Here is a 25,764-nt window from a genome sequence, read left to right on the forward strand (position 1 = left end):
ATTTAGTGCAACAGAGGCAGAGACCGCGAGGGGGAGGGTGGGTGCAGCATGGTTTCAAGTGTCGGGGGGGATCGAGGAGAGTTGAAGAGAGATCAAAGACAGAGATGGGGTGTTGGTTGGGAGGGCCAGATAATTTTCAGTTTGGGCCTCATTTAAATTTTACCGGCGTGCCAAACTGGTGCTCTGCTGCAGCTTTCTGTTTGGTGCGTCACACAATCTAACAGCTCTGTTGCCTATCACTCTTGTCCAAAGCCAGTAATTAGAGTCCATTATGTGGTGGGCGGGGAGGTAGCCAAATGCCAGGAGGAGATGACTGAGTCGATGCTACCTGGCCTCCAAAAAATTATAAAACGCAATAGCAGCACAAGCAGGTTTGGCAGGAACCATTGAGTGAACAATGTAAAAATTCTAGCAAAATGAGCTTATTTTTCACTATTGCAAAGTACAGTTGCTAATTTTCTGTTTGTTTTCTATCAGAGCAGGAAGTACCATAACACCAGATGGTTTAATGATCCATTTCTAGATATACTATTCTAATTAGACACATAATCCAGTCATTGTCTTAACTGTCAGACAAACCCCCCACCTGCCAAGACTGAGGCACACATTATTTTGCCACATGAACATTAAAACTTAAAATTGCAAGCCCCTGACTGGAAAGACATTTGCATAGTACCAGACAGTGTTGGAACAAAGGAACCAGTCCCTGCTCCAATACACAGAAGAGACCTGGTCAAACCAGTCGGTCACATGACCACCTGCTGGCCAATTAAGGGAGTTTTAAATTGGAGAAACAGAATTTGAACTTAGAAAGCCGTGTGCTCCCGTTTGGAACAGAACCTCCTCTCCAGTCCTGCCTGCCTCCATTCCTTTCCCATCGAACTGAATCTTGTGAAAACATGTGAACCTCAAAGAGAGAACAATCTCCTACTTGAACAAAGTTTAAGAATAACACTGAGCCCCGACAAACAGCAAGACTACCTACAATTAAGTGAGTTTGAAGCACAGTAAACAAGAAACTCTTCTGATATTTCCTCAAACCCCTCTCTACTATATTTTCCTCTCTTTTCTGTTCCTATTTGCATGTGTGTATCGCATGTGCATGCTAGCGTGGGCACATCATATATCCATAGGCTTTAACCATATTAGAGTTTAAGTTCAAGTTTTAATAAAATTTCACCTTTCTTCTTTAAACCTCAGAAAACCTGTGTGAATTGGTTTCTTTGTCTTATAATTGGACAAGGATTCACAAAGGGGGAGCTCAAAACACAGTGTGTTTAAAATTAAACCCTGTTACAATAAGAACAAGTGAAGACAGTAATAGACCCCTAGACACCTTTCTCACCGGGTCATAACAGACATTTGGATGCTAGTGTCCGGAATTTTACCCACAGATGAACGAGTGAAATTGGAACTGCAAAGCCAAATTGTTCCCAATCAAAAAGAGCAAGTTTACAATACAAGTTTTCTTATGGCTGTGTGTGATTGAATACTAATATGACTGCAACTGAAGCTAGTAGCCCTCAAAGCCAGGGTGAAGTAACTTGGGATAAGTTAAAAGCACTGTCTATGGAGGAGCTGAGAAAAATGGCTGAGCAGTGTGGGATCATTGTATATGGCAAGGCTAGGAAGTCTGAATTCTGAAGGCTAGTGGCCAACCATCTTTCCCTTGAATCTGAAGAGACAGAAACAGGGTGCGAAGCAGACACAGACAGGGTACTGCTAGCAAAGTTACAATTGGAACAAAGGAAACTTGAATTAGAGGAAAAAGAGAGAGAGAGGCAGGAGAGGGAGAGAGAGCCTTCCAAAAGGAATGTGAAGAGAATGAAAGGCAGGAGCGAGAAAGAAAGAATATTCTGGAAAGAATCTGAAGAGAGAGAGCTGAAGCAGCTTGAGTTAGCTAGGGGGTAACAGAGTAACTCTAGTGAAAGCACAGCCAATATGGAAAAGCACAATTCAGGGCTGGGTACAAGATTGCTAAAACTCGCTCAATTAATTCCAAAATTCAATGAAGAAGATGTGGAAGAATTTTTCGTGTCTTTTCAGAAACTGGCAAGGCAGCTAAAATGGCCAGCTGAGACCTGGTCCCGTTTAATACAAAGCAAACTAACAGGAATAGCCCATGAGGTTTATTCCTTGTTGCCAGATGAGAGTTCATCAAATTATGAACTGACCAAAACTGCTATCCTCGGGGCATATGAATTAGTACCCAAAGTCTATTGCCAAAAGTTTAGAACCCTCAAAAAGCAAGCCAGTCAAACTTATCTGGAGTTTGAAAGAAGTAAGCCGCTGGCTTTTAACCAGTGGCTGAGGGATTTAAAAATCCAACTCAGCTAGGAGACTCTCAGAGAAGTAATTCTGTTGGAGGAATTTAAAAACTCTCTCCCATTCTCAATAAAGACCCATGTAGAGGAGCAGTAGGTTCAGAGAGCTCGGCAAGCAGCCGTTCTGGCCGATGAGTTTGCTCTAATCTACAAGTCGGTTTTGCAGGGGAGAACCTTTCCTAATCACCCACACAAATCTGAAAAGGACAAAGGGTGGGAAGGTGATAGAAGCCCAGGCAGTCCTGGAAGAGAAAGGAAAGCAGGAAACACAGGGGACACTCCTTCAGCCAAAAAGGAAGGTGCTGTGAGCCAGAGTGAGACCTGGAGACATGTGTGCTGCAATTGTAATAAGGCAGGGCATTTAAAAGCTGACTGCTGGAAACTAAAGGGAAAACCGGTAAGTTAAACAGGCACACCCACTCAGTGAAGACGAGGCCCTGATGGAAAACACAGAACAAGCTGTGGCTTTAACTGCAGTAAGAGTGCAACCCAGGAAGCTTACTATGCCCAGTGCAGGAAAAGTTAATGTGATTCCTGAAGGTTATCAGGGTTTTGTGTTTGAAGGAAAAGAAACCCCATATCCCTTGAGTGGGGCAAGCAAGCCCATAGTGATTCTCAGGGACACAGGAGCCATTAAAACCTTTTTACTGGGAAAAGGCCTGACCTTTCCCCAAGAGAGTGCAGTGAACACCAAAATGGTGGTGAAAGGTATTGGTGGGCAGTGTATGCCTGTACCTGTACACTGGGTGCACCTGGCGTGCGACCTAGTTTCGCGACCGGACTGTCGGGATTGTCCCTAATTTGCCTGTGGATGGGGTTGACCTGCTCCTAGGTAACAATCTGGCAGGGGTGAAGGTGGTAGCCCCCCCCCCCCCCCCCAGTAGTGAAAGAAAGACCACAGGAGGACAGAGAGACAGGGCATTGGCAGGAGACGGTTCCCTGCAGTTTCCCTAAATGTGTAGTGGATCAGGCCATGATCAAACCAGCTCCCCCAGAGGAGACTAATTAGCACTGCAGGCAAATGATCATGAGGTCTGCCTGTCCGAGACTTTCTTTGGAAAGTTAGGAGACCCAGGGAATGAACTAAATGGCTCAATGAGCCAACCCAGTATTGCGAGAGTTAGCACAGGTTGCCCAGTCTGAAAGTGAAGCAGAGGGAGTCCCTGACTGCTACTATTTAAAGAATGAGGTACTGATGAGGAAATGGAGTCCTCCTCACAGACCTGAGGGCAAGGAGTGGACAGTAGTTCACCAGTTAGTGGTGCCACAGATGTACCGGAGAGAAATATTACGAAGGACCCACGAGACTACAGTGGCTGTACATGCTGGTATGTGAAAGAGCAAAGCCCGCATAAGGCAGCAGTTTGACTGGCCAAAACTCCACAAAGATGTGGTTGTGTACTGCAGGAGTTGCCACATGTGCCCGGTTGAGGAGAAACCCCAACCTACAGTGAAACCTACACCCCTAAGTCCTGTGTTAGGAGGACCCTCCAGCAGACGGCTGGTGAACTGTAAGGGACCCCCGCCGCGAACAAAAGGGGATAGGCAAGCACACGGCTAGCAAAAGTTTCAAAAGAGAAGGGGAAATAGTGACCAAGAGAGCAGGTTAAGGGAAGTGCGGGAGGAATCCCAGATTAAAACCCCTACTGTCTGGTCAACCAACCCTGAAAAATGTGAAAGGTTAGACCCCACATCCTCCTATGTGAATGCAGACTCCAGAAGCACCCCACCAGAGTTGCTAACAGCATTTACAGGAACCTGCAGAGACAAAGAGAGACCTTTAGGGGCACAGAAACTGTGAGGGGATGCCTCACCTAGTCGAAGTGCCACAGGAGAGTGCAGCCAAATCTGCACAAATACCTACAGGTAGGAGTGTCCCAGAGAACAAAGGGGAGAGTACCAAAGACTCCTTCCCCACACTCAGAGGAAAAGGGAACCACCCATCCCCTCTTATGTCATAAGTCTTTGCATGACTCAGAGTTCAGGATAGACCCCCCCCACCCCCCACACTAACTCTCCTGGGGGAAAAAAAAAGAGAAAATTAAAACAGCTCTTGCACCCAGAACAGACCATTTTTAATGAGCTTTAAGATTGGTGAATGAATGGAAATGAATGAGAGAAATGCATGTTTTTTCTTTCTGTATCTTCTATTTCCCTCAAACTCTGTAATGAAATGTGCTGCTTTTCTTCAAATTGCATTGCATTCCCTGGGTGTGGAGGTGTCAGGCAAACCCCCCTCCTACCAAGACTGAGGTACACATTATTTTGCCACATAAAGATTAAAACTTAAAACTGGTCAGACATTTGTATAGTACCAGACAGTGTTGGAACAAAGGAACCAGTCCCTGCCCCAATACACAGAAAAGACCTGATGAAACCAGTTGGACATGTGACCACCTACGAGCCAACTAGGGGAGTTTTAAATTGGAAAAAAACAGAATTTGAACTCAAAGCCATGTGCTCCCGTTTGGAACAGAACCTCCTCTCCAGTCCTGCCTGCCTCCATCTCTTTCCCACGGAACAGATTCTTGTGAAAGCACATGAAGCTCAAAGAGAGAAAGGTCTCCAATGTGAACAAGATTTAAGAAGAACACTAGGCCCTGACGAACAGCAAGACTACCTACAATCAAGTGAGCTCGAAGCACAGTAAACAAGAAACTCTTCTGATATTGTCTCAAACCCCACTCTTCAAGATTTTCCTCTCCTGTTTTCTGTCCCTATTTGCATGTGTGTATTGCATGTGCATGCTAGCATGGGCATGTCGTATATCCGTAGGCATTAACCGTAATAGAGTTTAAGTATTAATAACATTTCATCTTTCTTCTTTAAACTGCAGAAAACCTGTGTGAATTGGTTTCTTTGTCTTATAATTGGAAGGCTGCGTTTGCTGACAATGCCACCACTAGGTGGCGCTGCAATGGCACATGCACAAATGCAGCCTGTGCCACTAAAATGTCACAGTCTGCAACGTCAGGCAGCTGCCAGGATTAAAGATAGCGCTGCTCAAATAATCACACGATGGCAACCTAAACACATGGCAGCACACAATGGCCGGAGGGGAGGGAGGGAGCGGGCTGGGTGTGAGAGGGCCAGGGAGGGGAGGGAGCGCGTGGGCCGGGGAGGGGAGGGGAGGGGAGCAAGCGGGCCGTGGAGGGGAGGGAGGGAGCGAACGGGCGGGCAGGTGAGCCAGCGGTCGGGGGTGTGGCAAGTGGGCGGTGAGCAAGCGGGCCGGGGGCTGTGAGTGAGCAGGTGTGGGGGTGAGCGAGCAGGCGGGCGGCAGGGGGAAGGAGGAGAGCACACCCGCCACCAGCAAGGTCTTCAGCCGCGCTCTCCCCGCACCCCTCTCTACAGACCCCCTCTCCTCCACCCCTGCTCTCTCCAGCCTGGATCCCCCCACCATCTGCCTGCGTTACGCAATGACGTCATCTGCACATGTGCCAACCCCAACTGCCCGCATTACGCGATGACGTCACCTGCGCATGCGCCAACCAGTCCTGGCACAGAAGAACGCAGCACATGCGCAGAGGGTAGGGACCAATCTGCACATGTGCGCATTTTGGCGCAGTCGGATGACGTAAGCTGCCGGCTGCATTGTCAGTAATCACTTTGTAATTGGAAAGCTGTGAACAAGGATTCACAAAGGGGAAGCTCAAAACACAGTGTGTTTAAAATTAAACCCTGTTACAATAAGAACAAGTGAAGACAGTAATAGACCCCTAGACACCTTTCTCACCTGGTCGTAACATAACGTATGATCAGAAGGTTAATCTTCTGACCACAGTACTTCCATTAAGATTTACTAGACATGTCTCCTGAAGAATATGCACTTTGTACTGAATTTGCATTTTAATAAAGTTTTAAACTGACCAGGAAGAGCTGAAAGGTTTTGGTGTCAGAATGGAATCATTTAATCAAGTGCCCAGTGGAGAAAAATTGATTGATTTTATGATTACAACTAACCTTCTTTGCCGGTTATTCATATTCAAAAGCTTTTGAAGAGTGAATTTTAAAACTTAAAGAAGCTAAACATTAGCTTTCACTTCTGGTTTGAAAATCTGACTCTTAAGAGCTTCAAATTTCACTGGATTCTGCACACCAGAAATCTAAGGCAGCCCCCAAGTCAAACTGTTTCATTTATTTTGATTTCTTTCAAGTGAGAGAAATTATACCAATAAACTTGTCAGAAGGCATTCCATTAAATGCCAGCCGTACATCTTCTTAAGACGATTACAGTTTTCATAAATATGTATGATGAAGCAATGTTTTAATTTAAAAAGAACCCAGAGCTATAAATCTGGGATGTTGGAGTCTCAAATGTGAGACATAAGGCTGAATATCTTAGCACGTATTATCTCTTGGGCTTTACTTAATAGACTACTAGTTTCACCTGTTGTCAATGGCCTGGCGATAACAGGGAGAGAAAAATGGCCTTGGGGATGGTGGGAATTGGTCCTGCTCAATCACTTCATCTACAAGGTCAACCAAGGACTCGATGGTAACAGAAATAAGTATAAATATTTACATTTCACGCTATGACATATCTTAAAGTTATAACTCATTGCCACAGGGCTGTCTTTTTACCCTCTTTAGTTTCTGCATCATTCATTATTATGGGGCCAGAAATGCCATCAATGGCCCCGAATGTGCCCAGCTAAGCTAATACACAGTGATGTGAAATCGGCAAACAGGAATATTTCTGTGGCATGCACCATGTTTAATGCAATGGAGGCCAGGACCTAAATGTTGGGTGACAGATGGTGGGAGAATATTCTCCTCCAAAGTCCTTAAACGTGTTGTCACCTCACAAATCCGTGCCCACCTTGCCCAGAAGTCCATGTTTGAATCCTTCCAATCAGGATTCCACCCTTGCCACAGTACCACAGCTGTTCTCATCAAAGTCACAAGTGACATTCTATATGACTGTGACAAAGGAAAATGATCCCTCCTCATCCTTCTCAGCCTGTCTGCAGCCTTTGACATGGGTTGACCGCAGCATCCTCCTCCAACACCTCTTCACTGTTGTCTAGCTGGGTGTTACTGCACTCGTCTGATTCCATTCTCACCTATCCAGTCATAGCCAGAGAATCACCAGCAATGTCTTCTCTTCCCACTCCAGCACCATTAACTCTGATGTCCCCCAAGGATCTATCCTTAGCTCCATTCCATTTCTCACCTACATGCTGCCCCTCAGCAACATTACCCGAAAAAACAGCATCAGTTTCCACACGTAAACTGACAGCACTCACTCTACTTTTCTATCACTTCCCTTGACTCCTCCACAGTTGCGAAATTGTCAGATTGCTTGCCTGACATCCTGTACTGGATGACCAGAAATTTCCTTTAACTAAACAGTGGGAAGATCAAAGCTGTTGTTTACGATCCCTGCCGCAAATTCCATTCCCTAACCGCCAACTCCATATCTCTCTCAGGAAAATGACTGAGGCTGAACCAGTCTGATCGCACCCTTGGTGTCATATTTGACCCCAAGATGAACTTCTGACTACATATCCAAACCCGTCACTAAGACTGCCTATTTCCACCCCTGTAACATTTCCTGACACTGCCCCCGCCTCAGCTCATCTGCTGCTGAAACCCTCATCCATGCTTTTGTTACCTCCAGACTTGACTATTCCAATGCATGCCAGGTGAGCCTCCAAACTAGTAAGTTCCATAAACTTGAAGTCATCCAAAACTCTGCTGCCTGTATCTAAACTCACACCAAATCCCATTCACCTAACACCCCTTTGCTTGCTGACCTACATTTGGCTTCATGTCAAGCATGCCTTGATTTTAAAATTCTCATGCTTGTTTTCAAATCGTTCCATGGCCTTGCCCCTCCCTATCTGTAATCTCCAGCCTCACAAACTTTGAAGATATCTGCACTCATCTAATTCTGGCTTCCTGAGCATGCTTGATTTTAATTGCTCCACCATTGGTACTGTGCCTTCAGTTGTCTAGGTCTAAGCTCTGGAATTCCCTCCGTAAACCTCTCTGGCTCTACCTCTCTTTCTTCATTTAAGACACTCCTTAAAACCCACCTCTTTGACCAAGCTTTTGGTCATTTGCCCTAATATTGCTTTATGTGGCTTGGTGTCGAATTCTTCTTGGTAACACGCCTGTGAAGCACCTTGGGACGTTTTACTACAGTAAAGGTGCTATATAAATGTAAGGTTATGGTTGACAGAAACTGAAGAGTTTCCAACTGTCAGTTGTCATGCCAAAAGGTGATGCTTTCTGTGATTTTTACGTTGACAGGTTTTTTTGCAAGACACTTCATAAACATATTTAAATCTGGCTCTCACAGTGCAATTGCTAGCTGATTTAAAATTCTCTGCTGCCATGTGAATTTCCCAGGGCTCAGAAAACATAGTGGTGAAAAGGAGGTGGAATTTTCCAACTCCACAGGTTAAGTGCCTTTTAAAGCATTCCTTGTGTGCCAGGAGGAGCAGGAGTCCTCAGCCCAGCCTCTGAAGGAAGCCTTTGGCCTTGCCCTGTTGATTGTAATCTTGCTTTCTTTCTCTCCCCCGCACCCCCACCCCCATAAGCCCCAGAGGTCGCTATTAGCAACCTCTCCCCACCACCTATAAGCCCCAGTCTGCAGGCTGCCCACCTCCCGTTTGCTGAGCACCATCCTCAAGGGTGTCTTGCTGTAACCTCCTGCCAATGGTTTTCCTGTCTGGCAACTGGCCAGACTATCTATCTGGCAGGCTGCCAGGTGGGAAGTGGAAGAAAAAAATATATAGTGATGTCCTGTCACTAAATTCGGTAGGACCTCCTTGACCTTGGTCTTGCCAGGTTCTTTGGCTGCTTTTATCCTGTCCCGCTCCCTGCCTATAAATATCAGGGTCTATGGGCAGTATTTGCTTGCAGGCTTCTGACCCTACTGTCAGGCTCAAATGGGAGTCAGAAGCTCTCACTGTGTGGGAAAACAGTCACCCAGCTGTTAATTTCCACAGATCAGCCAATTAATGGCCAGTGGGTGGGCTCGCTGTCTAATTAAGGACGGCAGACAGGCTCTGAAAACTGGAGGTCCAATTAGAGGCCTTTCAGCTTGAAAGCAGCAGCAGGATGCCATAGTAGGTAAATGAGATGGCAGGGATGTGACTCGTGGTGTTCCGCAGGGATCTGTGCTGGGACCTTTGCTCTTTGTAGTATATATAAATGATTTGGAGGAAAATGTAGCTGGTCTGATTAGTAAGTTTGCGGACGACACAAAGTTTGGTGGAGTTGCGGATAGTGATGAGGATTGTCAGAGGATACAGCAGGATATAGATCGGTTGGAGACTTGGGCGGAGAAATGGCAGATGGAGTTTAATCCGGACAAATGTGAGGTAATGCATTTTGAGGATCTAATGCAGGTGGGAAGTATACAGTAAATGGCAGAACCCTTAGGAGTATTGACAGGCAGAGAGATCTGGGTGTACAGGTCCACAGGTCACTGAAAGTGGCAACGCAGGTGGATAAGGTAGTCAAGAAGGCATACGGCATGCTTGTCATCATCGGTCGGGGCATAGAGTATAAAAATTGGCAAGTCATGCTGCAGCTGTACAGAACTTTAGTTTGGCCACACTTAGAATATTGCGTGCAATTCTGGTCGCCACACTACCAGAAAGATGTGGAGGCTTTGGAGAGGGTACAGAAGAAGTTTACCAGGATGTTGCCTGGTCTGGAGGGCATTAGCTATGAGGAGAGGTTGGAGAAACTCGGATTGTTTTCACTGGAACGAAGAAGGTGGAGGGGCGACATGATAGAGGTTTACAAAGTTATAAGCGGCATGGACAGAGTGGATAGTCAGAAGCTTTTTCCCAGGGTGGAAGAGTCAGTTACTAGGGGACATAGGTTTAAGGTGAGAGGGGCAAAGTTTAATGGGGATGTGCGAGGCAAGTTCTTTACACAGAGGGTGGTGAGTGCCTGGAACTTGTTGCCGGGGGAGGTGGTGGAAGCAGGTACCATAGAGACGTTTAAGAGGCATCTTGACGAATACATGAATAGGATGGGAAGAGAGGGATACGGACCCCGGAAGTGCAGAAGGTTTTAGTTTAGGCAGGCACAAAGATCGGCGCAGGCTTGGAGGGCCGAATGGCCTGTTCCTGTGCTGTACTGTTCTTTGTTCTTGGTTTGTTCTTTGAGAGAGAGGGTGCCCTAAAATGAAGGCATTTTCTCTCCAACCTTTTCAAAGTTAAAGTAAAAATAGATTCAGCAGCCTGGCCGCCATTGTTGGGTGGAGCAGGGAGACATGGTGGGGTGTCTCTCCATTGGACGGCCTGCAGCTGCTGCTGCTGAACCCAGACAGGCAGGGATGGCCTCTAAGCCTGCCTGGAGCGCTGACCTCCTGGTCTGCCAATGGGAGGCCACCTCCAGGCAGCTAAACTGTCCCCCGTCGCCTGTGGAGACCTGGAGGTCAACTGCAAAATCCCCATCAGTCTCCAACAATTGGCCTCAAGTTGTCATTAATTGACTGAATTGGCTACTTGCCACTTGCAGGAATGTAGCCCTGCCGCACCTCCACTCCCTGCCATCCCAGCTTCAGGAAAATAGTCCGGGGCAGGATGGGGCCAGGGAACAGGCATGCCGGCTGGCGGCACTATTTTTAGTGCCCACCTGCATCCGTTCTCAGCCCCAGGCATGCCTTAAAATCATGCCCTGAGTGCCTGGACTCTTCAGCCTGCATTATGGGGACCTGCCATCTTTAACTGAAAGGTGAAGCCTTAGTGAGTCTTTTGCACAGCCAGTGTACAAAATTAGAGCAGATGCAACACTTTTTCCTGCATTTCCCTGTGTTCCATAGCTGATAATAGAGAGCAAGCACCTGATGTACATCAGATGTCCGGGCATCTGCCGTTGCATATTGGCCCCTATGAACATAGAACACTAATGTAGTATTACAATCTTCTCATTGCTTTGTCAAACTGTAGGGTGGACAAAAAAATAGGCTGAATTGAGGTGGCATTTCTATAATCAATTCTTGCACCAGATCAATAAACAAGAGGAAGAAATCAACTTGAACTCATTTGCCTCTCTCTGTTAATTAATACTGGACTCCTTACTTTAAATGTTTTAATGCTGTATCATAAAACTAAAACAAAAATGCACAAGTCGCACCAAACACAACAGGTAAATAGATACCCTAAAATTAAAGACACTGAGCATTAAGTAGCTCAGTTACACAACATTCAAACATTGCTTTATTCACAGTAATAAATGATAACACAATGCTAAAAGCCTCTGATGCAATAATGCTTTTCAATTACCTTTGTGGCCACATTAACATTGGCATTTTTATCCATCAGACGTGAAACCATATCCAAATGTCCCTCCTGTGAAGCCAGGTGGAGGGGGGTCACTCCCTGCTTTGTTAGTGCATTAGTCTCAGCTCCATATTCCAACAAGGTGGTAGCAATTTCCATTTGGTTCTTCTTGGCAGCAATGTGTAGAGGTGTATAGCCGTTCTGGAAAAGAATTTTAGACCAGAGACAGTTAGCCTCTACCAGTTTCTGGTCAATGCTCAAATTTACTTTGCAAAATATTAGTTACAGGTAAACCCACCTATTATCTGTTCCTTAACTTACTGATCAAGATTTAACTCAAAATTTATTTGGATTTTGATTTGGATATTAATCCAAACACAGCCCTTTTTTTTAAAACCAGATTTTCTAAGTTAAAATGCCTTGGCCAGCTCCATCTGCAAACATATTTCATTATCTTCATACCTAAAACTGGACAATAAGCAGACATCCAATTACATTACTAAAATATGAGAGTTTGGTGTAGCACCTTCCATGCCACTAATTAAGTCTAAAGTAGTAGTTAATTGTGCAACCGTCTATATCATTGCATTTCTTTGATCCTTTAGAAAGTCTCTTTTGTAGCTATCCATCTTCATTTCATTTGTTTTGCTGTTCAGTTTTATACTTGCTATGATTTGACTCAGTTGAAAATAAATGATCTCATTCTCATTACACCTAATAATCATCCTGGAACATTGTGCACAATTACAGCAGAGATCCATGGCAACGACAAAAAACAAAACATTTTAAAACAAGACTTCAAGTTAAGGCCATGAAAAAAACAGCTTCTGTGTAAATTTAAAAAAAAGAAATCTTATGTATTTTCGACTCTCCTGTTACTTATTCATTTCAGTGCATCAATGGGGCAAAGGGTGACGAGAGCTAAGGCTTAATATACATAAGAAATAGGAGCAGGGGTAGACCATATAGCCCCTCAATGCTGCTGCACCGTTCAATATGGTCATAGCTGATGTTCTGCCTCAACTCTACTTTCCCACCCACTCCCCTTATCCCTTGATTCCTTGAGACACCAAAAATCTGTATACCTCAGCCTTAAATATAATCAACAATAGAGAAGCCACAGCCCTCTGCGTTAGAGAATTCCAAAGATTCACAACCCTCTGAGTGAAAAAATTGTCCTCATCTCAGTCCTAAATGATCAAGCCCCTATCTTGAGGCTGGGCCCATGTCCTAGATTCCCCCAGCAGGGGAAACAACCTCTCATGTGTACCCAGGCCAACTCCTTCAGAATCTTGTATGTTTCAGTGAAATCACCTCTCATTCTTCTAAACTCCAGAGAGTATAGGCCCAATTTACTCAGCCTCTCATCATAGAACCACCCTCTTGTCCCAGGGACTAGTCTAGTGAACCTTCACTAACTGTCTCAAATACAAGTCCTTCCTTAAATATAGAGATCAAAACTGCGCACAGTACTCCAGGTCTGGTCTCACCAAAGCTCTGTACAATTGCAGCAAGACTTCCTACTCTTGTTCTCCAATCCAGTTATAATGAAGGCCAACATGCCATTTGCCTTCCTAATTACTTGCTGTACCTGAATGCTGACTTTCTGTGTTCCTTGTATGAGTACACATACACAAGTAGGAGAACATCAAGATTTAGAAGTTTCACACCTTTTAAAAAATATTCTGCTTTGCTATTCTTCTATCAAATAACTTCACATTTCCCCATATCATACTCCATCTGCCACCTTGTTGCCCACGCATTTAACCTGTCTATGTCTCTTTGCAGTCTTGTTGTGTCCTCCTCACAGCATACATTCCCACCTAACTTTGTTTCATCAGCAAACATAGATAAATTATTCCCAATCTCTGTGTCTAAGTCATTAATATACATTGTAAATAGTTGAGGCCCTAGCATGGTCTTTGCGGCACTCCATTAGCTACCGCCTGCCAACTTGAAAATGCCCTGTTTATCCCTAGTCTCTGCTTCCTGTCTTTTAACCAATCTTCCATTCATGCACATATATTACCCCCAACTCCATGAGCCCTGATCTTGCATATTGATCTTTTGTGTGGCACCTTACTGAATGCCTTTTGGAAAACCAAGTAAACTATATCTACCGAATCCCCTATGTCCACCCTACTAGCTACACCCTCAAAAAACTCTAATAAATTTGTCAAACATGATTTCCCTTTTGTAAAACCATATTGACCTTGTCTGATCATATTCTGATTTTCTAAGTGCACTGTTAAGACTTCCTTAATATTAGATTCCAGCATTTTTCCCAATGACTGATGTTAGGCTAACAGGTCTGTAGTTCTCTGTTTTCTTTTTCCCTTCTTTCTTGAATAGTGGTGTTACATTTACTAACTTCCAAACCACTGGGACCATTCTAGAATCTAGAGAATTTTGGAAAATCATAATCAGTGCATCCTCTATCTCTGCAGCCACCTCTTTTAGAGGCCTTGGAAGTAAGCCATTCAGGTCCTGGAGATTTGCTGGCTTTTAGTCCCTTACGTTAATCCAATACTTTTTCTGTTGCTGATATTAATGGCCTTAAGTTCCTCACTCTTATGTGCCCCTTGGTTACTTTCTATTCTGGTATGTAATTTGTGTCTTCTATTGTGAAGACAGACACAAAATATTTGTTCAACGTCTCTGCCATTTCCTTATTCCCCATAATAATCTCTCCTGTCTCTGCCTCTAAGGAACCAACGTTTACTTTGGTTACTCTCCTTTTTATATACTTGTAAAAGCTATTACAATATTTATTTATATTCCTGGCTAATTTATTCTCAAACAATTTCTTCCCATATCATCAACTTTTTGGTCACACTTTGCTGGTTTCTAAAACACTCTCAATCCTCAGGCTTACTACTATTCTTTGCAACATTATAAGCCTCTCCTTTTAATCTAATACTATCCTTAACCTCCTTAGGAATCCACAGATGTATCTTTCTTGCTGAGTTCTGGTCTTTAAATGGAATGTATTTTTGTTGAACATTGCGAATTGTTTCCTTGTTAAATGTTTCCCACTGTTTATTTATTGCCATTCCTTTTAGTCTGGTTACTCAATCAACCTTAGCCATCTGTCCCCTCATACCTATGTAAATGGCTTTGTTTAAGTTTCAGATTCCTGTCTGGGACTGGAGTATGTTGCTTTCAAACTTTATGTGGAATTCAATTGTGTTATCATCACTTTTTCTCCCAAAGAATCTTATTACTATGAGATGGCCAATTAACCCTGCCTCATTGCACAATACTAGATTGAAAATAGCTTTCTCCCTAGTTGGTTCCACAATGTACTGTTCCAGGAAACTGTCATGAAAGCATTCAAAAAACTCATCATCCAGACTACCTTTGCCAATTTGATTTGTCCAGTATGTGAGAGAGAGATAGAGGTGCAAACTGCAGGGAAATCACAGAGATTAGTTTTAGTTTTAGAGATACAGCACTGAACCAGGCCCTTCGGCCCACCGAGTCTGTGCCGACCATCAACCACCCATTTATACTAATCCTACATTAATCCCATATTCCTACCACATGCCCACCTGTCCCTATATTTCCCTACCACCTACCTATACTAGGGGCAATTTATAATGGCCAATTTACCTACCAACCTGCAAGTCTTTTGGCTGTGGGAGGAAACCGGAGCACCCGGAGAAAACCCACGCAGACACAGGGAGAACTTGCAAACTCCACACAGGCAGTACCCAGAATTGAACACGGGTCGCTGGAGCTGTGAGGCTGCGGTGCTAACCACTGCGCCGCCCACAAATGTGCAAGAACTATAGAGTGATGATGATATTGGGGGACTTTAATTACCTAAATATCGATTGGGATAATTTTATGAGTAAGGAGAGAAAAGAATTTCTGGATTGTGTTCAGGAGAACTTCCTTGATCAGTATGTTCTTGGTCCAACTAGAAAGGAGGCATTGCTGAATCTGCTGCTGGGGAAATGAGGTGGGCCAAGTGGACCAATGTCTGTAGGGGAACACTTGGGCAAGAGTGGTCATTGTATCATAAGGTTTAGACTCGTAATGCAGAAAAGCAAGGAATGATATAAGGTAGAACGGTACAGCGCCAATTTCAATGCCAGGATAAAATGGACCCAAAGGCTGTTGAGAAAAACTGTAACAGAACAATGGGTTATCGTTAAGGAAGAGATGCTTCAGGTACTGGCTAGGTACATTCCAATGAGGGCAAAAGAGAGGGGAACCAAAGTCAGAGCTCCTTGGATGACCAGGAAGATGGAGATGATGATGAAACTAAAAAAAGGGTGTATGGTGCATATCAGGTGAATTCTTCAAGCGAGAACCAGGCCAAATACAATAGTTGAAAGGGGAGTTGAAGAGGAAAAGAAGACTGGCAAAGAGAGAATATGAGAATAGAATGGTAGTAAACATAAAAAGGAACCCAAAAATCTTCTACCGGCATGTAAATAGCAAGCAGGTAGTAAGAGGAGGAGGGCCCACAGCCCTAATTATACGATTCACCAGGATATGATCCCAGCCCAAGTTAAGTGGAGCTCATCCTCATGCAACAGCTCCCTCCTTCCCCATTACTGGTGCCAGTGTCTCATGAATCAAAACCCCTTCTTCCCTCAGCACTCTGAACCATGCGTTTAATTTTCTAATCTGCTTGACCCTATGCCAATTGGCATGTGGCTCAGGTAACAATCCAGAGATTATTATCTTTGAGGTTCTGCATTTTCTAACCCCTCAAACTCTTGCAGTGGAACATCATTCCTAGTTCTACCTTTGCCGTTGGTACCTAGGTGGACCATGACAACTGGATCTTCCCCCTTCCACTTCAAGTACGTCTCCAACCACGACAAAAGGTCTTTATGGGGGCCTACTAGTGACAGAGGATAATATATGCCTAGAGGCACAGGGCAAGGCCATAATACTTAATGAGTACTTTGTATTGGTGTTTATTAAGGAAGGGGAATCTGACAAAATATCAGTAGAAGCTGAGAGAGTAGAGGCCATGGAGAGGGTAAAAATTGAGAGGGAGGAGGTACTGGCAAGGCTGGCGATGCTTAGGGTAGGTATAACACCTGGTCCAGATGGCTTGTATCCCAGGTTGTTAAAGGAAGTGGGATGGAGATAGTACAAAGGTTTGCCATAATCTTCCAATCTTCCTGAGATATGATCTTCCCAGAAGATTAAAGAGTGGTTCCAGGGATGGGGAATTTTAGTTAAAAGATTAGGTTGGAAAATCTGGGGAGCAAAGAAGATTGAGGGAAGATTTGATAGAGGTGTACAAGATAATGACAGGCTTAGATAAGTTAGACAAGGAAAAACTGTTCCCATTAACTGATGGTACTAGGACTAGGGGACACAGATTGAAGGTTTTGGGCAAGAGATGCAGGAGGGAACATGAGGAAGAACATTTTTATGCAGCGGGTGGTAATGACCTGGAACTTGCTGCCCACAAGGGTGGTGGAAGTGGGGACAACCAATGATTTCAAAAGGAAATTGGATAGCCACTTGAAGGAAATAAACTCGCAGGGCTACTGGGATCAAGCGGGGTGTGGGACTGACTGCACTGCTCCGCAGAGAGCCAGCGTGGACTCGATGGGCAGAATGGCCTCCTTCTATGCCATAAATGACTCTCTGACTCCATGTAAGAAGATTAATGTCCCCCACCATTATTACATTGCTGTTATTACAAGCTCCCATTATTTTTTGCTTAATGCTTTGTCCAATGATATAACTACTGTTCGGGAGTCAATAAACTACTCCCATCAGCGTTTTCTGGCCGTTGTTATCCCTAATCTCCACCCATACTGATTCTACTTCCTGATATTCTGAGCCCAGATCCTTTCTCACTACTGTCCTTATATCATCCTTTACTATCAGGGCTACTCCTCTTCCTTTTCTATTCCACCTGTCTTTTCGAAATGTTGTATACCTGTAATCATTATTTCCCGACCTTGGTCACCTTGTAACCATGTCTCTGTAGTGGCGATTAAATCTAAACCACTTATCTCTATTTGTGCCATTAGTTCATCTATCTTATTGCAAATGCTTCATGCATTCAGATGAAGAGCTTTTAATTTTTTTGGACAATATTCTTTGCATGGACCCTATTCACTGATGCAGTATTACTGTTAAACTCTCTGTCCCTTCCTGTCCCACTCTGTCTTTATCCAAATTACTACACTGCTCTAGTGCCTTGACTTTTCTCTTTAGATTCCTAAAATCTTTCTTTTCCTGATCCCTCCCCACACTTGTAGTTTAAAGTCCTTTCCACAGTCCTAGTTATACGATTCACCAGGATATGATCCCAACCCAGGTTAAGTGAAGCCCATCCTCAAGGAACAGCCCCCTCCTTCCCCAGTACTGGTGCCAGTGGCTCATGAATCAAAACCCTTTGTTCCCACAGCACTCTGAGCCATGTGTTTAATACTCTAATCTGCTTGACCTTATGCCAATTGGCATGTGGCTCAAGTAATTGGGGCGGCACAGTGGCGCAGTGGTTAGCACCGCAGCCTCACAGCTCCAGCGACCCAGGTTCAATTCTGGGTACTGCCTGTGTGGAGTTTGCAAGTTCTCCCTGTGTCTGCGTGGGTTTCCTCCGGGTGCTCCGGTTTCCTCCCACAGCCAAAAGACTTGCAGGTTGATAGGTAAATTGGCCATTATAAATTGCCCCCAGTATAGGTAGGTGGTAGGGGAATATAGGGACAGGTGAGGATGTGGTAGGAATAGGGGATTAGTGTAGGATTAGTATAAATGGGTGGTTAATGATCGGCACAGACTCGGTGGGCCGAAGGGCCTGTTTCAGTGCTGTATCTCTAAATCTAAAAAAAAATCTAAAAATATCTAAGAATCCAAAGATTATCTTTGAGGTTCTGCATTTTCGAATCCCTCAAACTCTCTCAGTGGATCATTCCTAGTTCTACCTTTGCCGTTGGTTCCTAGGTGGACCATGAGAACTGGATCTTCCCCCTCCCACTTCAAGTGCATCTCCAACCACGACGGAAGGTCTTTAACCTGGCACTGGGCAGGTAACACAACCTTCAGAAATCCCGGTCGTGGCTGCAAAGAACAGTATCTATCCCCCTGAATATACAGTCCCCTATCACTACCACATTCCTTTTCACTCCCCCCATTTGAATGGCTTCCTGCACCATGATGCGATGGTCAGTTTGCCCATCCACCCTGCAGTCCTTGTTCTCATAGATGTTGGTCAAAATCAAGTGTCGATTGGGCCCATGCAAAGAATATTGTCCAAAAAAATTAAAAGCTCTTTATCTGAATGCATGAAGCATTTGCAATAAGATAGATGAACTAATGGCACAAATAGAGATAAGTGGTTTAGATTTAATCGCCACTACAGAGACATGTCCTCCATCAATACATTCTGGATCCCCATTCCTGCCTGACATGTAGTCATACCCTCCTGTCTCTGCATGATCATTAACCAACTCTAAACTTCTACTTAACCTAAGGGGTGTGACTGCCTCCTGGAACAAAATGTCCAGGTAACTCTCCCCCTCCCTGATGTTCTGCAATGTCTGCATTGAACTCCAGCTCACAACTCTGTGCTGAAATTGTGCAAGCTGCGGACACTATATATATGGTTGTCCGGGATCTTTGCTTAGTTCTGATAACTGTTCCAAAAACCTACAGGTGAAATCTTACAGCTGTGCAAAGACAGTTTTGGAGGCAGGTGAGAGTGAAATTTTAGAAAGGAGCGCATCTGGAAGTCTACTTGAAGCGACCCCCCACCCCCGCCTTTCCCTCCCCTCTCCCCTCCTCCCTCCAAGCGATCTTCCAAAGGCGGGGTCAGACCAGCACTGGCTCCCCGGCCAGCAGTGACGGGTAGCCAATTAGTGGCAATTAAGTGGCCATTTGGTGACAACACCAGGATCTTCCTGACGGTAGACGCCCCTGCTGAGAACAAAACCTGGCAGATTGTTGGAGGTGGCCTCCCAGCACCAGGCCAAGGGGCTAGCGAAGTCGCCTTTAATAACCTCGCACCCCACCACCCCCCCCTCCCTCACCCCACCAACCCTGGAACCACTGGTGCGAGAGAGCCACAGCTATGGCAGCAGACCATCCTATGGAGAATTTCCCCCTCCAAAATGATGGCCCGGCAGCTGTGGCCACTCTTATTTCAACCTTTTCTTGAAATCCTCAGAGGGTGCTTTGCACCCTTACGGTCTCCCTCCTACCAGAAGCTCCCGGAGGCAGTCTGTTAATTGTCCGCCTCTGGGAGGATCGCTCAGCTGGGAGGGACTCTGAATCCATTGGGTTCAGGACCTGCATATGGTCCCAATGCCCAAAATTCTTCTAAGGTGATAAGATTTCGTCCAACGTGTTTCTGGACAGTACACAACAAAGCTGTGCTAACCACGTAGGGTTGAGGATGATGTGTGCAGCTGAGAGTATTCCTTTACAATTTAGGACTGCAATGTTGCAGCAGTGATCTTTATACCCGGCATGTTCCCTGACCTGTGTAGATTTGACTATGAACAGAGGTGGTCAGATGTCACTAAAAAAAAAGTAAAACAGGTATAAAGGAAAGATTCCTATTCTCACCAATGTTGAGATAAGTGAAACATTACACTAATAGTTTGATTTCTATCTGCAATTATATCAAACATTAAATATGCTACTGTAATTCAAGCGCTTAAAGGAACAATGATAGCGAAGTGGGGAAATTTTTCCAGAGGTCAATGGAATGTAGGCCTTCATCTCAAGGGGGCTGGAATACATAGGGGGAGAAGGTATACTTCAATTAAGGGGAGGCGGTGGCATAGTGGTATTGCCACAAGACTAGTCACCCAAAGATCCAGGGTACTCTCTGGGGACATGGGTTCGAATCCCACCACAGCAGAAGATGGAATTTGAATTCAATTAATAAATCTGGAATTAAAAGCTAGTCTAATGATGGCCATGAAACCATTGTCGATTGTTATAAAAACCCATCTGGTTCACTAATGTCCTTTAGGGAAGGAAATCTGCTGTCCTTACCTGGTCTGGCCTACATGTGACTCCAGAGCCACAGCAATGTGTTTGACTCTTACATGCCCTCTGAAATGGCTTAGCAAGCCACTCATTTGCACCTAACTGCTACCAAGTCAATAAAAAGGAATGAAAGCGGACGGACCACCAGGCATTGACCTAGACACCAGAAACGGCAACTGCAAACCCAGTCCTGTCGACTCTGAAAAGTCCTCCTTACTAACACTGGCGGTTTGCGCCAAAGGTGGGAGAGCTGCCCCACAGACTAGTCAAGCAACAGCCTGACATAGTCACACTTATGGAATCATAACTCACAGACAATGTCTCAGACACTGCCATCACTATCCCCAGGTATGTCCTGTCCCAGCAACAGGACAGACCCAGCAGAGGTGGCGGCACAGTGGTATACAGTAGGGAGGGAGTTGCCCTGGGAGTCCTCAACATCAACTCTGGACCCCATGAAGTCTCATGGCATCAGGTCAAAGATGGGCAAGGAAACCTCCTGCTGATTACTACCTACTGCCCTCCCTCAGCTGATGAGTCAGTACTCCTCCATGTTGAACACCACTTGGAGGAAGCACTGAGAGTTGCAAGAGTGCAGAATGTACTCTGGGTGGGGGACTTCAATGCATATCACCAAGAGTGGCTCAGTAGCACCACTACTGACCAAGTTGGCCGAGTCCAAAAGGACATAGCTGCTAGACTGGGTTTGCGGCAGGTGGTGAGGGAAAAACATACTTGACCTCATCCTCACCAATCTACCTGATGCAAATGCATCTGTCCATGACAGTATTGGTAGGAGTGACCGCCACACAGTCCTTGTGGAGACGAATGCCGCCTTCACACTGAGGATACAGTCTATCGTATTGTGTGGCACTATCACCGTGCTAAATGGGATAAATTTCGAACAGATCTAGCAATGCAAACCTGAGCATCCATGAGGTGCTGTGGGCCATCAGCAACATCAGAATTGTAGTCAACCATAATCTATAACCTCATGGCCTGGCATATCCCCCACTCTACCATTACCATCAAGCCAGGAGACCAACCCTGGTTCAATGATGAGTGCAGGAGGGCATGCCAGGAGCAGCACCAAGCATACCTCAAAATGAGGTGTCAACCTGGTGAAGCTACAACACAGGACTATCTGCGTGCCAAACAGCGAAAGCAGCATGCAATAGACAGAGGTAAGCGATCCCATAACCAATGGATCAGATCAAAGTTCTGCAGTCCTGCCACATCCAGCCATGAATGGTGGTGGACAATTAAACAACTAACTGGAGGAGGTGGCTCCACAAATATCCCCATCCTCAATGATGGGGGAGCCCAGCACATCAGTGCAAAAGATAAGGCTGAAGCATTTGCAACAATCTTCAGCCAGAAGTGCCGAGTTGATGATCCATCTCGGCATCCTCCTGAAGTCCCCAGCATCACAGATGCCAGACTTCAGCCAATTCGGTTCACTCCGTGTGATATCAAGAAATGACTGAGAGCACTGGATACTGCAAAGGCTATGGACCCTGACAATATTCCAGCAATTGTACTGAAGACCTGTGCTCCAGAACTTGCCGCGCCTCTAGCCAAACTGTTCCAATGCAGCTACAACACTGACACCTACCTGGCAATGTGGAAAATTGCCCAGGTATGTCCTGCACACAAAAAGCAGGTCAAGTCCAACCCGGCCAATTACCGCCCCATCAGTCTACTCTCAATCATCAGTAAAGTGATGGAAGGTGCCATCAAGCAGCACTTGCTTAGCAATAACCTGCTCAGGGATGCTTAGTTTGGGTTCTGCCAGGGCCACTCAGCTCCTGACCTCATTAGAGCCTTGGTTCAAACATGGACAAAAGAGCTGAACTGCAGAGGTGAGGTGAGAGCGACTGTCCTCGACATCAAGGCAGCATTTGACCGCGTAAGACATCAAGGAGCCTGAGCAAAACTGAAGTCAATGGGAAATGGGGAAAACTCTCTGCCGGTTAGAGTCGTAACTAACGCAAAGGAAGATGGTTGTAGTTGTTGGAGGTCAATCATCTGAGCTCCAGGACATCACTGCAGGAGTTCGCCAGGGTAATGTCCTAGGCTCAACCATCTTCAGCTACTTCATCTATGACCTTCCTTCAATCATAAGGTCAGAAATGGGGATGTTCGCTGATGATTGCACAATGTTCAGCACCATTCGCAACTCCTCAGATACTGAAGCAGTCCGTGTAGAAATGCAGAAAGACCTGGACAATATCCAGGTTTGGGCTGATAAGTGACAAGTAACATTTGTGCCACAGAAGTGCCAGGCAATGACCATCTCCAACAGGAGAGAATCTAACCATCACTATCAACATCCTAGGGGCTACCATTGAACAGAAACTGAACTGGAGGAGCCATATAAATACCATGGCTACAAGAGCAGGTCAGAGGCCAGGAATCTTACGGTGAGTAACTCATCTCTTGACTCCCCCAAACCCTATCCACCATGTACAAGGCACAAGTCAGGAGTGTGATGGAATACTCTCCACTTGCCTGGATGCTCCAACAACACTCAAGAAGCTTGACACCATGCAGGACAAAGCAGCCAGCTTGATTGGCACCCCATCCACAAACATTCACTCCCTCCACCACTGACGCACAGTGGCAGCAGTGTGTACCATCTACAAGATGCACTACAGCAATGCACCAAGGCTCCTTTGACCGCACCTTCCAAACCCGCGACCTCTACCAACTAGAAGGACAAGGGCAGCAAATACATGGTAACACCACCACCTGCAAGTTCCCCTCCAAGTCACACACCATCCTGACTTGGACCCCTATACTGCTGTTCCTTCACTGTCACTGGGTCAAAATCCTGGAACTCCCTTCCAAACAGCACTGTGGGTGTACCTACCTCACATAGACTGCAGCAGTTCAAGAAGGCAGCTCACCACCACCTTCTCAAGGGCACTTAGGGATGGGCAATAAATGCCCACATCCCATGAATGAATAAAAAACAATTATACAGAGCCTTGGTCAGACCCCATCTCGAGTACTGCTTTCAGTCTTCTGGGCACAGAACCTCAGTAAGGATATACTGGCCTTGAAGGGGGTGCAGTACAGGTTTACCAGAAATATACGTGACTTAAAGGGTTAAATTATGATCACAGATTACATAAACCTGGTTTGTATTCCCTGGAGTTTAGAAGATTGAAGGATGATCTACTCCAGGTGTTTAAAATGATGAAGGGATACAATAGGGTAGATACAGAGAATCAATTTCTCCTGGTGGGGAAATCTAGAACAAAGAGGCGCAATATAAAAATTAGAACAAAGTCATTCAGCAGTGTATACATACAAACATCCAAATTAGCAGCAGGAGTAGGCCACTCGGCCCCTCGAGCCTGATCCGCCATTCAACAAGATCATGACTGATCTGATTGTAACCTCAACTCCACATTCCCGCCTACTCCCAATAACCTTTCACTCCCTTGCTTATTAAGAATCTAACTACGTCTGCCTTAAAAATATTCAAAGACTCTGCTTCCGCTGTCTTTTGAGGAAAAGAGTTCCAAAGACTCACAACCCTCTGAGAGAAAAATTTTCTCATCATCTCTGTCTTAAATGGGCGATCCCTTATTTTTAAACAGTGAAATTGGGAGGCATTTTTTGTACACAAAAGGTAGAGGGAATCTAAAATGTTCTCTCACAAAAGGCTGTAGATGATGGGTCAACTGAAACCTTCAAGACTGAGATCTTTTATCTGGTAAGGACATCAGGGGATATGGATCAAAGGTGGGTAAACAGAGTTAAGGCACAGATCAGTGGAACAAGCTAGAGAGGCTGAATGGCCTACTCCTGTTCCGATGGTTTTATTCTTCAATCTTTGCATTTTAATTTAAATAAATTAATATCAAGCTGGTGGATTAATTAATTATTTACAGGCAGTCCATTTTCTGTGCGGCAGAGCTATGATTTTAGTGCAATTTTCCCAGTTTGTATCAATGCAGTAAAACTGGCAGCAAAACTTCAGATCAGAAACAACACAAAAATGTTTTTCCAAATCATATCAAAGTTCTACTGGGGGTTGTAGTATCAAATATTTTAAGGTAATACTTAGCATGTTGATACATAAAGTTGTAACATGGTTGCTCTTACGTTTTGGATTGCCATTCATTTCTACATTATAAGAGCTTACCTTTTGGAACTTACCATATTCCAGTCAAGCATAGTATATGATACTTTCGTTCAACACATGAAAACTTAACAATTGATTCAAGGAATAAAATATCAAGGTATTTATAAATGTATTTCAATAAGCAACTAACTGTGTTTTGTTTTGCAAATTGTTACAGTGAGTAAAATCACATGTTCAAATAAACATGAATTTCAGAACAGCAGTTGCGAAGGGACGCTATTACGGAGTAAAGGTACACTACACTGTTACTTAACAAATATACAGTTTGAATATACAATTCCTGCAAAGCACTTCACATCTTCCCTTATACATGACATCATGATGGTGAAAACGATGCACATCTTCAGTTTTCAAGGAACTTTTCATAAAAGCTTTAATTTGTATGCCAAAGGTTATCCATTCTACAGTATTAGTAAGGGGCTCTGCATTAAAATATAATTGTCAGTTACATTATTGTTAAACATAAAACATCAAACCATCTACAGCATTTTGTGGTTATTGACAGAATTATTATCTTGTAGTAATTAATACCTTGGCAGTGGCATGGGGAGAGGCGCCTTTCTCCAGCAACAACAGCGCCGCCTTCTGGTTGTCATAGTGAGCAGCAACATGGAGTGGGGTTAGGCCGTTCTGTAAGAATTTGTCTTTGTTAATAAGTGCTAGTAAAGAAAGGTATGTTAGCAAACCACAAATACAGAAAATAGCTGCTGTGAACAGTTCTTATCTTTACAAAGACATCAAACATAGAAAGATAGGTGTCAAAGAAAGGAACTAAAGCAGATCAGCCCATGGTTTACTTTCTGAAATAGATTTTGAAATAGATATGATAAAAATTTTCTGTACACAACGACGAACTGCTGAGCTTCCATTGTATTCCGTAAGTCAGGAAATTTTCATAATTTGAATAATGATGCAATAAATTGTAAAAGTATTTTTTACAATCGAGATAAAGCAAGATCAAAATCTTATTGCATAAATTATTGCTAACCCAGATGCTGCCACTAGTGTAGAAACAAAAAATGAGAAAATGTTATTCAGTGATGGAACCTATAACACC

General features: G+C 44.6%; 1 protein-coding gene across 10 annotated transcripts in view; it reads right to left on the bottom strand.

The window, feature by feature from the left end:
* The window catches only part of ank2b (ankyrin 2b, neuronal), an 802,067-nt gene that overhangs the window by 196,285 nt on the left and 580,018 nt on the right, over positions 1–25,764 (bottom strand). For all 10 annotated transcript variants that reach the window (XM_068039631.1, XM_068039677.1, XM_068039625.1 and 7 more), the window contains 2 exons: positions 25,239–25,337; positions 11,576–11,773 (listed from right to left, as the gene is read on the bottom strand). In XM_068039631.1, coding sequence (XP_067895732.1) covers positions 11,576–11,773; positions 25,239–25,337 — 297 coding nt within the window. The remainder of the gene's footprint in view (positions 1–11,575; positions 11,774–25,238; positions 25,338–25,764) is intronic.

The sequence above is a fragment of the Heterodontus francisci genome, chromosome 1, assembly GCF_036365525.1.
Source record: "Heterodontus francisci isolate sHetFra1 chromosome 1, sHetFra1.hap1, whole genome shotgun sequence".
NCBI classification, from domain to species: domain Eukaryota; kingdom Metazoa; phylum Chordata; class Chondrichthyes; order Heterodontiformes; family Heterodontidae; genus Heterodontus; species Heterodontus francisci.